Source organism: Cannabis sativa, chromosome 6, assembly GCF_029168945.1.
Source record: "Cannabis sativa cultivar Pink pepper isolate KNU-18-1 chromosome 6, ASM2916894v1, whole genome shotgun sequence".
NCBI classification, from domain to species: domain Eukaryota; kingdom Viridiplantae; phylum Streptophyta; class Magnoliopsida; order Rosales; family Cannabaceae; genus Cannabis; species Cannabis sativa.
The window spans coordinates 22,798,019-22,816,261 of NC_083606.1; the positions used below are offsets into that span (position 1 = coordinate 22,798,019).

Genomic DNA, 18,243 nt, shown 5'->3' on the forward strand with positions numbered 1-18,243 from the left:
ATTCATATAGAGGATCATTGATCAAATTAGGATTATAACAATGGATAACTAATGATGTGTCTATATGGTGGAACATATAGAGCATTCTATATACTGAGAGTGCAATTCTAAGTTCTATGCGTGGATTCAACGAAGAATTAATAAGTTAGTGAATTTTAGTGCTAAATTCTTGATCTACTTATTGGAAGCTCAGTTATATAGACCCATGGTCCCCCCACTAGTTGAGATAATATTGCTTGTAAGACTCATGTAATTGGTTTTGATTAATCAATTATAATTCTCAAATTAGACTATGTCTATTTGTGAATTTTTCACTAAGTAAGGGCGAAATTGTAAAGAAAGAGTTTATAGGGGCATATTTGTTAATTATGATACTTTGTATGGTTCAATTAATAAATATGATAAATGACAATATTATTTAATAATTATTTATAGTTATTAAATAGTTAGAATTGGCATTTAAATGGTTGAATTAGGAAATTGGTATTTTTGAGAAAATCAGATACAAAAGGTGTTAAAATTGCAAAATTGCAAAATTGCAAACAGCAAGGCCCAATCCACTAAGTGTAGGGCCAGCCACTTTTGTAGGAAATTTAAACTGATATTTTCATTATTTTAATGCCAAATAATTCAAACCTAACCCTAGTGGAATGCTATAAATAGATAGTGAAGGCTTCAGGAAATTTACACTTAAATTTCTACACTTTTTCTGATTCAGAAAAACTGAGCCTTCTCTCTCCCTATCTTTAGCTGACCACTCTCTCTCTTCTTCCTTGATAATTTCGAAATCCTTAGTGATTAGAGTAATGCCCACACACATCAAGTGATACCTCAATCATAGTGAGGAAGATCGTGAAGAAAGACATTCAACAGAAGGAGTTTCAGCATCAAAGATTCAGAGAAAGAGATCCAGGTTCAGATATTGATAATGCTCTGCTACAGAAAGGAATCAAGGGCTAGATATCTGAACGGAAGGAGTCATATTATTCCGCTGCACCCAATGTAAGGTTTCTTAAACTTTATATGTGTTTAATTTATCGTTTTAGAAAGTTCTTATTTAGGATGTTAATAAACATACTTGTGAGTAGATCTAAGATCCTGGTAAAATAATTTCCAACAACTGGCCTCAGAGCCATGGTAATTGATTTACTTGCAAGAAATTTGGACTTTAAAACGATTGTTTGTATGTTCTTTGGATGGTATCATGTTGTATTGAGTGTTATTTGATGATTGATTGATGTTTGTGAAATTTTCGTGAAAAATAGTTGTGATTTCGTTTCTGGAATTATTTTTATTGGATAGTATGGAAAAAATTAAGCAAGTTAGCCTTTTACAGAACTCAATTTGGATTTTATTTGAATTAGTTACGATTTTTTGAAGATTTGACAAAATCGGGGTTGTGCTGATAGTTTCCTGCGATCGCAGAACTGTCCGTACAGTTTCGAATTTTTCCTTTTTTCTTCAATTTTTCATACTTTTTCATGGAATTAGCTTCCAATTTTTTGTATGGTTTTGTATATATACTATTACTATTCCTAATTCAATTCTAATTATCATTTTGAATTAATTTAATTTTTTTTTAATTTAATTCAAGATATTAGTGTAATTTGAATTTGAATAGAATTAGTATTTATCTTTTTTGCTTAAAAATCTATCTTATTTTTAAATTTGATTATATTTTTTTTAAATTTAAGGTCAGATATTTTAAGATATTTATAATATCTTTTAAGATATTTAAAAATATCTTATCTTTTAAGATATTTATAATATCTTTTAAAGATATTTATAATATCTTTTAAAGATATTTATAATATCTTTTAAGATATTTTAAAAATATCTTATCTTTTAAGATTTTTTAATTAAATCTTTTTAGATATTTTGACCATATTTAAATTTAAAATAAGATATTTATAATCATGTAATTTTAAATAGATATAAGATATTTTGCTAATTTTTTAAATTTTGTTATTTTATTTATTTAAATTACATTTAAAATTTGAAAAAGATATTTATTTATCTTTTCTAATTTTTTATTTAATTTTTATTTATAAAATAATATTTAAAATTTAAAAGTAGTTAGCAAATTTTTGAAATGATATTTAGGTTGGTTGAAACCTAATTTTTCAAAAATTGTAGGTTTAATTTTAAATAAATTTTTTTTAAAAAAAATTTCGAATTTTTCAAATTTTTTTTAAATTTTTTTCGAATTTTTTTTATTATTATTATTATTTAATTAAATAATATTTCGAAATTAATTATTTAATTTAAAATTAAATAAATCCTACATCCAACTATCCATCTAATCCTGTTGCAGGAGTATGTGTTTTAGCTTGTTTGTAAGTTTTCAAAACCTATTATTACTTGATTGCAAATAGCCATGGTTACTTTTTGCCAGATCTAATGATCTGATGGCTCCCTTGGTCAAGATAATAATTTGTAACAGGTATATTTACAATCTTCTTTCATCTGTGTATGACCTAGCAACATGATAGGACCCATCCAAAGTGTGTCTGTGTGAGCCTATGTGTTTAATTTTATTATAGATGCATATAGGTTAATGTTGCTAAAATAAATTATCATAGTTATTGATAGAATTTATTTAGGCCCATTTAGTTTTTTGGGCCTATTCAATTAATAACAGTTGTTCTTATTAAGGTTAAATTCCTCTCTTTTGGGCCTTGTGTGAGAGTTGGGAGCCATAGAAGTGGGTACGACATACTGAACCCAGCACCCCCTCACACAAACCACCCCAATTGTGAAGGCCCATTTGCCTGATTTGAATGACTGTACTAGGTTAATTACACTAGTTTAACCTAATTAAAATTGATTAGCAACATAATTAATTTCATTTATTTTGAAATTAATTTAAGAAAAATATAGTTTAAAGAATTTTTTATTCTAAGCTAAACTATATGTATTTTCTTGTATTTAATTAAATATAGAATTATAACCATCTAGATTCTTTCTGGAGCTTAATTTAAAATTTTCATTAAATATTCCTATTTAAGTTGATATTTAGTTATCTACAACTAACCAACTTAAATCTGAATATCTTTTGAATTTCAAATTTCAAAATTAAGTTGAGGAATTTTAGGCATTGGTTATTAAGATTCTTTAGATATTTTTTAAGTTAATATCTTTTCGAATATTAACTTAAAATGGAATATTTTCAAATTAAGTGGTTACAACTTAATTTTTGATATTTAATTAAATTTAAATTTGAAAAATATTTAAGTTCTAGATTTTTTTCTAATACAACTTAAATTAGATATTTTTTCAAATTTTGTGGAAAAGATACTTAGTCAAATAAGATATTTTCTAGATAGTTATTTCTAGACTACTTATTATTTCTAATATTAAATAGGAAAATATTATAAATTGTGAAATTAATTAATTAATTATTTAATTAATTTTGGTACAATTTATTTTAAGTATATTTTTCCTAGTATTAAACTAGAAATTAATAATTAAGCCTTCTCTACACTTAATTATTTATTTCTTGAATTTAATACATTTAATTAATTTGAAAAATTAAATATCTAAGTTGATTTTCATCATGATACTTAAATATTTCTTTTTCATGACATTTAATTAAATAGAAAATTATTTTTAGTTGAAATTTATTTTTTCAACTAAATTTAAATAATTTTCAAAATATATTTTTTTCTTTATTTTATTAATCAATTTTCGAAATTGCATTTATTAAATGCTAGAATTTCGAATTTTATCTTGAAAAATAGATTAAGTTGTAAATTAATTATTTATTTTAATTAATTCTTGGATCAACTTAAATCAATGATTTTTTTCATTTATTGATTAATTTAAAATAAATTGAATTAAAGTATATTATTAGAAATTGAATTAATTAGTCAAAGAAAAATCTAGGTAGATGATATTTTTGCTTGAAGTATTTTTCTAGTGTATTTAATTAAATAGAAAATTAATATTTAAGTTGATTTTCATCATCATACTTAAATATTTGAAATTTTTCTTATATATTTAATTAAATAGGAAAATTATATTTTTTGTTGTAAATTAATTTTATTAATTAATTTTGGGCCAACATTAAATTAGAATAATTTTTCCAGGATTTATTTTTTATTTTAACATGCATTTTTCGAAAATTGTATTCTTAAATACTTTAATTTTTCGAAATGCAATATATATTTATAGAAAATTAAATTTGAGTTGTAAATTAATTTAAATTAATTTTGTAACAACTTAAATATTTTTTTTCTAAATACTTATTGGAAATTATTACTAAGATGGAAATAATTCATGTTATTTTCATATCCATCTAAGTAAAATTTATAAATATTAAATTAAAATTTATATTTAGAATTCTTTCATTCTAAATTGGAAATTTTAATTAAATAAATATATATTTAAAATAAATAGAATAAATAAAGAGAATCAAAGAAAATACAACTCACTTTAAATATGAGCTTGATTATTATTAAGATATTCGATCTCCATTGTGGGTTTTACACCGCGTTTGTTTTAGTGAGTAATCCTCCCTAATGGAGGAACGTTCATTAGCAATTTCGCACCGTTTAACCTCGCATGATAAGTAGTTCGTAAGTGTTTTGTATGGTATGGATCACCCTAATGGTGGCGACCATACTTGACTTGCAAATTATGAAACAATGGTGGAAGCTCATAAGATAGAATTGCCTTGACTCTCGCCTAAACGGGACAACGCTGAATTCCAATCTTGATCGAATAAAAGGTTGCTAGAATGGTTATCATTTTAGATGAGCTGACAACTCTATTCAATGGATGATGCTTTGACTCTCGCCTAAACGGGACACTGTATCAGTTTGTTGAAAAACCTTGGAAATTATTTAGGATTGTATGTTTTAGTATTTTCACTTGTCATTCCTACTTGCTATATGCTTATAATTTCTGAATTGTGTATGAATTTATATTGAACCATGTTACTTTCTGTTATTAAGTTGTAGTTTAATTTCGAATCTTCATTGTTGGTCTAACATGTTTGTTTTTCTAATGAGATAAATCCCTAATGGATTTTCACCATTAGACATACATAATAGTGTTAGATCTCGAAAGATAAATATTGTATATGCGACATCTAGCTGTTCATCAATTGATGACACCTTAGACTAGTATTTTTACGATATGAAACAAGAAGATTGTATAAATAAGATTACTTTGTCTTTCGCTGATCGAAGCATCGTTGGATTCTTATTTTAAACGAAATTATCCTAATTCCTCTTAGCTTATTCATTTCGAATTAGCTCAATAATATATCATTGGATGAATGGTCTATAAATCATTTCATGTCATTCTATATTTTCTCTTAAGAAATTAAATGACGCATATGATTATAATCCCGAAATTCTATTCCCAATTGATATAAAACCTCAATCTTAGAAATCTCCTACTTGTATGGGCAAATCTGACTTAGAGTTAAATTAGAAGTGGTGGTCCAAGATAGAATTACTCATAATATTTGGTATAAATTTAAGTCTTTGACTTTAATTTTAGAATCCAAACAGAAATTTTCTTATATTTCTAATTCCAGATACAATACAGTTACACTTTCTCAAGTGTTTAATATCCATCTTTTATCAATGGATTAAAACTGTATGGAATATGAGTTAGGTATTCTGTGACCAGGATCCACTTGCAGTATTCTAAGAACTCTTTGATGTAACTATACCTAAGTCATCAAAACGACACAACCACATTTTTCTTAATCTATGGCATTTGTATCTTGTTCATAGTGGATTTGACAAGATCAATCTCTGCAAAGAGTTAATATGCCTATATCCACTGAAAGTAGTTCATCTCATTCGCAGATGGATGTACATTCAGGGGTGGATATGAGTTTTTCGTCGTATTCTTAAAATGATAACTCTAGATTATACCTTTTAGCAAGAAATTTGAAATGTTTGAAAAATTTCATTAATTTCTAGCAATGGTTAAAACTATTAAGGTAAGTGGTTAAAGATCTTGCGAACTGATAGGGGTGGAGAAATAGTTAGTAGATATGCAGTTCAAAGATCATTAAATTGATTTTTGAATTATATCCAAACTTACCTCCCCAGAAATTTCGAGTTGCATGTTGATGATTAGTTACTAGTCGTTGCCTAATCCTTCTATGGTAATACAATTTCAGAATGATGTAATGGTTGTATACTTAATGTAAATCATTACTAGATTCATGGATGATCTAATCAAAATCTTAAGAAAAGCTAGAACTGTTAACCATGGTTTGTTAGCTATTCTAAGTGATTAGGGGTGGACCATCCCATTGTCAATAGATAAGAAAGTGTTTGTTCAAACAAATACTACTTTTCTAAGAAAATGACTAAGTCTGAAAAACAAGTAGCAAATAAAGGAGATATTTAATTCTTGATTCCAAAAGTGTTCTATCATCTTATTTAACATATGATGATCCCACTACCTCTGCTGTCTTGTCACAACCGAAGAGATCAATACCATTTAGTTTTCTTAGACATAATTCACGGTACCTTGTCGTAGTGGGAGAGTTTCTAGGAACTCACCTTCTTATGACTTGGGAGACACTAGTGATTAAAATCCATTGTGAGTTTAAACAAGTAATGGATTGTCAAGATAAGAAACTAAGAAGAAAGCCAATAGAACTATGGTTTAATCCATTCACATGGAATGACCTAAAGTTTTCTATTACAAGGACATAAAAGGAAATTTTCGTTAATAAGTCTATTCTATGGACTTAACAAAACTTCATGTTCCTAGTATTATAGGTTTGAGTTTATCTAAACCTATGGCTTGTGGTATACCTGGTAATTACTTACTCTAATGCAAGCAACTTACTTTAGAAAGATGCTGAAGCATTTTCTTTCTAATGGCAATCTATAGAAGCTTCACAACTTCTTAGGTATAGATTTTATTTATCTAAGGAAAAGTCTTAACTATTCCAGAAAAGATAAAGCCATGAAAGAATTTCTTACATCAACAGTGAGAGGTCTTAGATATGCTTTTGTATGCCTTAGACCAGACACCTGCTGTTGAGTGGGAGTAATGAGTAGGTATCAGATTAATCCAGGAGAAGAACATTGGAAGACAATCAAGTAAATTTTAAGATTAAGAAGAGGAACTATATGTTAGTCTATAAGGGTGTGTTTAAAACTCTTAGACTACACCATATCAGATTTCGAAATTTGCCTTTGTGCTAGAAAATCTTTCTGATAAGATGGTGATTACTCTGGGGGTGGAATAGTGATTTTGGAGAAGTGTAAAAACCTATCTGAAGTCTCTAGGTCTACCAGAGAGAGACTGAATGTTAAAGCTGCAGGAAAGGTACTTATTCAGTCTAAGGAAAGTTCTATACATCTTTGGCACCATTCCAAATTGCCTTAAACTACTACTGTTAATTTCCTGATTAACCAAATGTAGTTGCCAAAGATATAGAATCCAGTATCCCAAGAGAGTAGACATATAGAGAGGAATTTCACATTATCAATGATTTTGTGATTAAAGGAAGAGTAATAGTGGAGAAAAGGTTGTGGTTAATTCAACCTTTCAGATCCTATTACGAGGAGTTTACTACTACTACACTTGATTTGTATATCAAGGTGTTGAGATTATTTGAAACGCACTTTTTGTTTTATATTAGTGCAAGTGGGAGTTTGTTGGATTTTATGCCCTAAATAAAACTCATTTCAATATAATCAGATTTACTTATTAATATAGATCAGAAATAACATTTAATGTTGCATGGTTCACATGATTTATTTCATGATTATATGTACATAATGTATAAATTCATCTGAAACCCTTTTCACATACTTGATCTTTTGTTTATTGTGCCGTCAACACATTGGAAAGTAAACATGACTATGTGAATAAAGTTTCCTAGATTTATCGAGACACGGGGTTTTGCGATATGATAATCTACAACAAGAGTTTACTTGTATTTGGAGAAATACTATGTTCTTTCCAGAACATTGGTTAAAGTAAAGCTCAGGTTGGATGCATGGAGTATGCATCGGAAGGGACCGATATTGAACTTTGACTTAGATTTAATTAAACTTACCGTAAAATCTATTCAAGTTAATATCGCCTAGTTGATCCTAGATCAAATGTTCTTAATCCTGTTATGATTAGGCTCAATCTTGAAAGGCTATTCGTGTTCTTTGATTTGTTAGTTAAGCCTACTTTTAGGTCAGGGTGATACGTACATTTTGGGAACACGGTAGTGCAATTGAGTGGGAGCGCTAGCATAAACATGGAATCTATAGCTTCTATCTGGCGAATAGTAAGCAAAGGATGATCTCCTTCGAGCTTGACCAAACGAACATAAATGGTGGAGTACTCATTTCACATAAGCTGAAATATCATTTATACGGGGTCAAGTGTTTTAAGGAATAAATACATTGTAGGGTGTAACGGTAATTTAATCCCTTTACAGTGTAGATCATTCATATAGAGGATCATTGATCAAATTAGGATTATAACAATGGATAACTAATGATGTGTCTATATGGTGGAACATATAGAGCATTCTATATACTGAGAGTGCAATTCTAAGTTCTATGCGTGGATTCAACGAAGAATTAATAAGTTAGTGAATTTTAGTGCTAAATTCTTGATCTACTTATTGGAAGCTCGATTATATAGACCCATGGTCCCCCCACTAGTTGAGATAATATTGCTTGTAAGACTCATGTAATTGGTTTTGATTAATCAATTATAATTCTCAAATTAGACTATGTCTATTTGTGAATTTTTCACTAAGTAAGGGCGAAATTGTAAAGAAAGAGTTTATAGGGGCATATTTGTTAATTATGATACTTTGTATGGTTCAATTAATAAATATGATAAATGACAATATTATTTAATAATTATTTATAGTTATTAAATAGTTAGAATTGGCATTTAAATGGTTGAATTAGGAAATTGGTATTTTTGAGAAAATCAGATACAAAAGGTGTTAAAATTACAAAATTACAAAAAGCAAGGCCCAATCCACTAAGTGTAGGGCCAGCCACTTTTGTAGGAAATTTAAACTGATATTTTCATTATTTTAATGCCAAATAATTCAAACCTAACCCTAGTGGAATGCTATAAATAGATAGTGAAGGCTTCAGGAAATTTACACTTAAATTTCTACACTTCTTCTGATTCAGAAAAACTGAGCCTTCTCTCTCCCTATCTTTAGCTGACCACTCTCTCTCTTCTTCCTTGATAATTTCGAAATCCTTAGTGATTAGAGTAATGCCCACACACATCAAGTGATACCTCAATCATAGTGAGGAAGATCGTGAAGAAAGACATTCAACAGAAGGAGTTTCAGCATCAAAGATTCAGAGAAAGAGATCCAGGTTCAGATATTGATAATGCTCTGCTACAGAAAGGAATCAAGGGCTAGATATCTGAACGGAAGGAGTCATATTATTCCGCTGCACCCAATGTAAGGTTTCTTAAACTTTATATGTGTTTAATTTATCGTTTTAGAAAGTTCTTATTTAGGATGTTAATAAACATACTTGTGAGTAGATCTAAGATCCTGGTAAAATAATTTCCAACACTAAGATCCTGGTAAAATAATTTCCAACAGAAGGTAGGATGGGTTTTAAAAGTTTTGTCTATTTTAATCAAGCTTTATTAGCAAAGCAAGCTTGGAGAATTTTTTCTAATCCTTCTTCTCTGCTTTGCCGAGTTCTAAAGCCAAGGTATTTCAAAAATAATTTTTTTTGGAGGCTGATTTGGGTTCTTATCCCTCCTTGACATAGAGGGGCATTGTATGGGGTAAGGAATTGCTTGCTAAAGGTCTCCGTTAGAAGGTTTGTATTGGTGCTAATATACTTTGTGCTTCAGACTCTTGGCTGCCAGGTTACACTTCCTTCAAGCCTTTGATTTTTCGAGGACAAGACATAACAATGAAAGTCTCAGACTTGCTTTTGGATTCTCGACAATGGGATCATTCTCTTTTAAGAACTTTATTTTTGGATTCAGATGTCAACAAAATTCTTAGTATCCCCGCTTACTCTATTTGAGCAACAAGACTTACTCATGTGGCATCATGAATCAAATGGAATATATACAGTTAAGTCTGGTTATGCTTTGGCTATGCACTTGGAAGATCAATCACCTTCAGCTAGCGGTCATCAAGCTCTTCAATGGTTGAAAAAGTTCTGGGGACTGTCATTACCTTCGAAGGTTCGAATTTTCCTTCGGCGTGCCATCCATGATTGTCTTCCAGTGGCTGATATTCTCCACACGAGACACATAATTGATTCGACAATTTACTCTATTTGTAACCGTGAGAAAGAGACCATAACTCATGCTTTTTTTTTCTTTTTTTCTTTTCTTTTTTTTTTTCTGTAAACGAGCTCGACAAGTGTGGCAGTGCTCATCCTTTTGTCTTGCTGATTTTTTATCCAACCGTCAGAATCTTAAGGTATTACTCATGCAATTTTCTGCTGAATGGTATTCTCTTCAGCTGGAGCAATTTGCAACCATCCTTTGGAGTATTTGGAGTGAGGGAAACAAAGAAAGGCATGGTACCAAACCAAAACCAGCATATGTGCTTCTCTACTTTGCTCTTTGTTATTTGGATGAATTCCATGCTGCTAGGAAAGTCACGAACAAAGCAAGTTCCAGTAACCTTTCGGTAGATTTGTCTAATGCACAGACTGGTTCATGGTTGAACTCCCCTTCAGGCCGTCTGAAACTATACTGATGCTGCAGTTGACACAATGAATCAGAAATATGGTTTTGGTGTAATCCTAAGAAATTGTGCGAGAAATATAGTTGCTGCCATGTCGATTCCGTTTCAAGGATGCTTTAAACTTGAAGTTATAGAAGCTTTGACACTTATGAATAGTTTGTAATGGCTCCAAGAGCTTCAACTACATGTTCACTATATTGAGATAGATTCTCTTTTGATAGTCAAAGGATTGCATTCTACCCAACATCTTGTTTCTGATTTTCATTGTTTATTAAATAATATGTCTCTTTTAGTGTGTAATTTTTTTAGAGCTCAGATCTCTCATGTTTATAGATTTGCTAATTATGTCGTTCATTGGCTGGCAAAATTTGCTCTTTCGGTATATACTAAATGTTTATGGTTGGAAGAAATGCCTCTGCCTCTTATGTCTATTGTATTATAACTTTCTTATTTAATATAATAGCATAATTATCTCATAAAAAAAAAGTATAAAAGAAAAAAATTAAGTAAGAAAAATATAAATGTAAAAATTTTAGGGACTTTTTTATTTTTCACTTCAAAACAGTTTTTTTTTTTCTTTGGTACGTTTACGGGATTCTACATATAAATGCCTATTGCAATTAACGGCAACCTAAATTATATTGCAACTCACATAGAAACCACCGGAGAAACTACTTTAAAAACTTATACCATAAATTTAAAAAAAAAAAAAAAGTTAAAAAAATATAATATAAGGTAGTTTCTCAAAATTTTGATAAATATAAAATTTTAAAAAAAAAATTAATATCCGTGTAAATTTCTGAAAAAAAAATCCAAATTTTGATTTGTTTGCATCTGAATTTGGGCATACATAGAATATCAATATTATTATGGACAGTTATTTTAGGGAGAGAAATTTGAGCAGTGTTGATGTTGATAGATTAATACATATATAGAAACACAAGAGTTTTGTTTTGGTCAGTTTCCTCAAAATTCATTTTAAGCATTAAACGGAGCAATCCAAGAGTCCTGGTATCACCGACCCCCATGATTTCCCATAATATAATTCAGCATCTTCAAATAAAAACAAAAACAAAAAATAAAACAAAAACATTTATCTTGCTTCCTCAGACCACTCCAAAATCCACCATATTTCTCTCTCTCCTTCCCAACAAACCTTTTCATTGCTTTATAACTTAATACCTCTTTAGTCTCTACTGCTTTCTCTTCTTCCTCTCTCTAAAAAAAAACCTATTTTTGAAATACAAGGAATCAATCAATGAGTAAAACTAAGTCATCGTCGAAGAAGGGTAGTAATCTGCTCATGTGTTTTAGACCGGGGGAGGTTGACTCGGATCGGTCGGGTCGGGTTGAACCGGTTGTGGCGTACATCGCTATGAGAAAGAAGGGAAGTAGTCACGTTGTTTTGCCGGCGGCCGATGAGAAAGAAGCCGGTGAAAATGGCAGGGGAATGAAGAAAGTTGGTAGCCGTAGATTTTCCAGTGCTTGGAAAGCTGTTAATTTGTTCGAAGTATCCACGGTAATTTTTTTGCTTGGTACATTACTTTGTTAATAAAGAAATAAAAATTATTATTTGATGGTTTATATTAATTTGCTGCTAGTCTAAATTAAAGCCAGTTTTTATTTTGTATGAGAACTAATTATAAGTGCATTATGATCTATTATATAAATAATGGGTTGTTGTTTGTATTTTGAATTAAAATAAAAAAGTAATAGTGTTTTTTAACTTTTTATTGTGTATTAATTTTATATTGGCAGGCTAATAAGAAGAGCAATAAAGGGAAATTAGATAAAAAGGCATCTTCAAAGTTAATAAGTGAAAGTGCAAGATTTAATTATCGAGTATCGACTAATAATGATGGTTTTGATTTTGGACAAAGAATTTTATCTAGAAGTGCATCGGCTTTGGCTACATCTTCATCTGCTTTAACCATTGCTAATAGTATTAGTAATAATACTTGTAATACTAATCCTACACTTTGTTCTTCATGTTCATCATCTTTGATCACCCAAACGACGCCGTTTGATGAGTCAAAGTCAAAGAAATTGGTCAATGATGATGATGATGAATACGGCAAAGGTTACAAAAGTAGTGATTGTGGTTTGGTTTTGATGCTTCTAATTCTATTCGTGCTGGTCTTTTGGGGTAGAATTTGTGCTATTTTATTTACTTCCACATGGCTTTTCTTAATTCCACGTTGGATGCAAATGAAGAAATCATTCACATCATCGCCGTCAAAATCCTCGGAATGTAAGGGTAAGATTGTAAAGGAAGAAATTTCTTAGGGCGAAGGATATCTTGCCAAAGAGGCTAAAGAGCTTTCAATGTGTGTGTAGATAAAATAATTTTAGCTTATAGAGTTTCGATTGGTGGTATTCATAGTACATTACATGTGTGTGTTTTATTTTTATTATTTTTAAAAGTGAAGAGATAATATTGGCTTTGAGAAATTTATCCAAGTATATTTTTGATGGCGTAATCATGCTGTTTTTTTTTTTTTTCAATCATATATATACATATTTTATAAAGGGCTACTGTAAATTCTATATGGATTGATATATGGATTATTATGAGGTCGTTATGTTGATTTTTATAAAAATGTACAAAAAAAAAAATTGTTTTGTACATGCTGAAAAAGTCCTTGATTATTAAAAAAAAAAAGAATTATGTATTGAGATGTTTATAATATTTGTTTGTTGAACTTGAATATATGATTTTGTTTATGTAAGCAAACGATTTCATTATTCAAAATTAATAAATAATAATATTAATTAACACGTAAAAAAAAATAATAATATTAATAAGATTGACTTATTTTCTCTTCAGAAGGGTAAGGGATTTTGTGATTCTAAACTTAGCAATATATAATATTAAAATTAATAAGACACAAGGCATTGCGTGTTTTAAATTAAGTAGACTTGGTCCAATTTTTAATAATTAATCGCTATTTATAGGCCTTTTTTATTTTTATAATTATTTATTTTTGTAGAAATAAGCAACTCAAATGAAATGATGGTAATATAAATTGAAATTTGAAAGAAATGGAAATTAGGCAAGCATTGTTATTGGGTACTAGTGGTACTTAGCACTCTTTAATATGTCGTTTGTGATTGGCTAGCGATATTCTTTAAAAATTATTACATTAAATTATATGAAACCCGAGACCCATAACAATATTGACACATAAAAGGTTACTAGACACTATGTGTAACTTTTAGCTTTCTCATATTAGGCTTTAAAAAAATACGGAAGCTCATTATCAAAAAGAAAAAAGGAAATTACGGATGCTAAACAAAAGAGATTGACCGATGGTATTATGAAAAAAAAAAATAATCAAAACAATTAAGAACATATAAAGTGTCTCTTTAGGTTTTTAATGTGTTCAAACTAAAAGTCTAAGAAGTAAGAACATTATGTAATAAACTATTTTCAAAGTTCAAGGACAAGGAAGTTTTAAGAGTTTGAAAACAAAACAACAAGTCTTTAAGTAATATATTAATCTCATATAAATTTATATGTTCTCCAAATGGCCAAAATTAAGAGGTTGATGATGCAATATAGAGGGATGCAAAAATTTCAACGCCCCATGACACAAAAGATGCCAAATTATGTAAATAAAAAAAGATTAAAGGGTGGTAAAACCCCTAATATTTTCGTTTTGGTTTCATTAAACCTCCACAACCCAAATTTCTGTGGGTAAATCCCTCAAACCACTATTCTGTTAGCAATTTACCCTTTCCTCCAAATTTAGCTGTTAAATGCAAGGTTGGCTTGTCCACGTAGACACAATATACACGTGACACAATTTTATTGGTCCACGTAAATAATTATATTAAAAAAATTAAAAAAAAAATAAAATTAATTTAAAATTAAAAAATTTTAAATAATTTTTTTTTTATTTATTTTTTTTTTTTTCTTTTCTTTCTTTTTCTGTCTCTCTCTCTCTCTAACTCCTTCATCTCTTTCTCTATCTCACCACCACCATTACTCCTCCTCAAAAATATCATCACCACCACCACCATCATCCACCACAGATGCCCACCACCACCACTACCATTCACAGCCACCGAAACCACTACCCACCATCTCTAAAATCACCACAACCTACTGGTGCCAAAACCACCACCACCACCGCCTATTTTCAAATCCAAATCACAAAAAAAAAAAATCAAAACAAAATACCACCCCGATATACACATATATACACAAAACAAACCAATTTAAATAAATCCAAATCCAACAAATAAACAAACACACATATACACAAAATTTTAGTCCAAAAACACAAACCTTAAAACCCTAAATTTATTTCTCCACAACCATTATCTTTCTACAGATCTGAAAAATAAAAATCACAATAATACCCAAAAAAATTTATACACAGATCTATTGCAAAGAAAAATTATGAAAAACCCTAAATGAGAGAGAGAGGTATCGGTGATCGATACCTAAGTTGGGTCCTCGTGGCCGGCTCGGTGGTCCTCGTCAACGGACGGCTCGGTGGTCCTCGTCGACGGCAACTGGACTATTCTGCATCATCGAGAGAGAGAGAGAGAGAGAAGAGGGATGAGAGAGAGAGAGATAGAGAAGAGGGCTGAGAGAGAAAGAAAGAGAAGAGGGCTCGGGGAAGCTTACCTGGGCCGGGGAAGCTTCAGCACGCCGTGCGCCTGGAAGGTGGTCATCGTCGACGGCGCCGGCCGCGAGTCTGTAATGTTGGGAATTATTTTACCAGGATCTTAGATCTACTCACAAGTATGTTTATTAACATCCTAAATATGAACTTCCTAAAACGATAAAATAAACACATATAAAGTTAAGAAAACCTTACATTGATGCAGCGGAATAAATGTCTCCTTCCACTCAGATCTCTAACCCTTGATTCCTTTCTGTAGCAGAGTATAATCAAGATCTGAGCCCGAATCTCCTTCTTCTTCAAGCTTTGATCCTTCACAGTCTTCCAATCTATGATTGAGTTACTGCTTGCTGTGTGTGGGCACTTACTCTTTCACTAGGGTCATGAAAAAGATGAAGGGAAAAGAGAGAGAGAGATTTCAGCCAAGGTAGAGAGTGAGGAAGGCTCAGTTTTCTGAAGAGAGAAATTTCTGTCAGAAAAGGTTATTGAAAACTTGTGATTTGACTGAGCCATCACTTTCTATTTATAGGCAACTACTAGGTCTAGGTTTAGAATTATTTGGCATTAAAATAATGAAAATAATAATTTGAAAAATCATCATTAAGTGGCCGGCCATATGGTGTTATTGGGCCTTACTTAATTTTGCAATTTTATCAAATTTTATCTCTATTTTCTCAAAAATGCCAATTTTCCAATTCTAACCTTTTAAATGCCAAAACTAATTATTTAATAACTAAAATAGATTATTAAATAATATTGTCATTTAATTTAATTATTAATTAGACATATAAAGTCTATTAATAAATAAATAAACCTAGAAAACTCTTTTCCTTACAATTTCACCGCGTTAGTGAAAATTCATAAAATTAGACATAGTCTAACTTTAGAATTATAATTGATCAATCACGAATCAATTAATGAGTCTTACAAGCAGAATGTTCTCAACTAGAATGGGGACCATGGATCTATATGCTGAGCTTCCAATAAGTGAACCAAATTTACCAAGTAAATTCCTACTTATTAATTCTTCGTTGAATCCACTCTTAGAACTTAGAATTGCACTCTCAGACTTATATAGAGCATATTGTATGTTTCACGATACCAATATACTATCTCATTTAACCATTTTTATAATCTTATTGTGATTTAAAGATCCTCTATATAGATGATTTACATCGAGATGGGATTTCTTTACCGTTCTCACCCCTCAATGTATTTTGCCCCTTAAAACACTTAGCTACCTGTAAATGGTGTTTAGTGATCTAATAATTAGTCAGTAAACAAGAGCTCATCTATTTACTTCTATTTGCTAAGCTCGAAGGGAATCATCACTTAACTTCTATACACCAGTAGAAGCTATAGATTCCATATTTATGTTCAGCACTCCCACTCAATCATACTATCATGTTCCCAAAATATACGTATCACCCTGACCCGAAAGTAGGCTTAACTAATAAATCTAAGAACATGAATAGCACTCCTGAGTTGAGCCCAAGCATATCAGGATTTAGATTCTTTTAATCTTAAGATCAACTACTGATATTGACTTGGAAAGATATGTATAACGGTAAGTTTGTAATATCTTAACTTAGTTGCAATATCGGTCCAGTCCAATGTATACTCCATACATTCGAAACTAGTATACTTTACTAATGTCCTGGAAAGAACATAACACTTACTCCAAGTGTAAGTACACATCATTGCTGATTATCACATTAGTGTAAATCCAATAACACTGATGAAACAGGGAAAAAAAACTTTTGATTCATATGATCACAATCACATTCCACTGTGTTGACGATACTGTAATTGTGAATAAACATATGATCTGGATTTAACTGATTTTGTGTGTATGAATGTCATAAACATATTAAACCATTAGCATGTAAAATTTATGCAAACATCAATCACTTCTAATTTCTTTTATTGATAACTAATCAGATTGTAAAGAGTTTTATTTAGGGCATAAAACCCAACATGTACCTGGATCGAGAGAGAGAGAGAGAGAGAGAGAGAGAGAGAGAGAGAGAGAGAGAGAGAGAGAGAGAGAGAGAGAGAGAGAGAGAGAGAGAGAGAGAGAGAGAGAAAACGAAAAAGAAAGAAAAAAAGAAAGAAAAAGAAAGAAAAAGAAAAAAAAAATAAAAAAAATTTATTTATTTTAAATTAATTTTTTAATTTTTTTAATATAATTACTTACGTGGACTAATAAAATTATGCCACGTGTATATTGTGTCCACGTGGACAAGCCAACCTGGTATTTAACAGCTAAATTTAGACGGGAAGGGTAAATTGCTAACAGAATAGTGGTTTTGGGGGTTTACCCGCAGAAATTTGGGTTGTGGGGGTTTAATGAAACTAAAAGAAAGTATTGGGACTTTTGCCGCCATTTACCCATAAAAAAATTTACATAATTTTATTTAGAAAAATATGTGGGTGGTTAATACCTTTTTTGATATTATATTATTATTGGTGTAATTAAACATTGAGTCTTGTAAAGGAGAATAGTTAGTTATGACGGTTAGAGTTAGTCACTTTGTCAGTTACAGTTGGTTAGATGTTTGTTATTTCTTTCAACTGTATCTTGTTTGGTTCAACTTGTATATAAAGCTCGGTAACTCACTCTAATAATATTAAGCTATTCTTTTAGCTCAATCTTTCTCTCTCTCTCTCTCTCTCTCTCTCTCTCTCTCTCTCTCTCTCTCTCTCTCTCTCTCTCTCTCTCTCTCTCTCTCTCTCTCTCTCTCTCTCTCTCTCTCTCTCTCTTCTTCTTCTCTCTATCGTCATGGTCAGATACAATACCAGATCTAACATGGTATCAGAACACTTTCCTCCATTAATGGCGAATGTCGTTGTTAATGGTGGAGGCAATACCTCTTCTGATCCTTAGGCAACACATGCGAATCCTTATGCAAATCCATGGCGTCGAAC

The 18,243-nt window shown here is 30.4% G+C and overlaps 1 protein-coding gene across 1 annotated transcript; it reads left to right on the forward strand.

Annotated features, from left to right (window-relative positions):
* The first annotated feature begins 11,628 nt into the window (after window positions 1–11,628).
* Window positions 11,629–13,161, forward strand: LOC115725750 (uncharacterized). Its single transcript, XM_030655354.2, has 2 exons — window positions 11,629–12,200; window positions 12,440–13,161. Exons 1-2 carry the CDS (start codon window positions 11,940–11,942, stop codon window positions 12,965–12,967), a joined length of 789 nt encoding a protein of 262 aa, XP_030511214.1. The 5' UTR covers window positions 11,629–11,939; the 3' UTR covers window positions 12,968–13,161.
* The last annotated feature ends 5,082 nt before the right edge of the window (window positions 13,162–18,243 follow it).

What these genes read in the sequence shown, in the direction of transcription:
- LOC115725750 (XM_030655354.2), top strand. Translation starts at nt 11,940, where the DNA reads ATGAGTAAAACTAAGTCATCGTCGAAGAAGGGTAGTAATCTGCTCATG. An exon ending in ATTTGTTCGAAGTATCCACG is followed by an intron (nt 12,201 to 12,439) that starts GTAATTTTTTTG and finishes TTATATTGGCAG; the next exon opens with GCTAATAAGAAGAGCAATAA.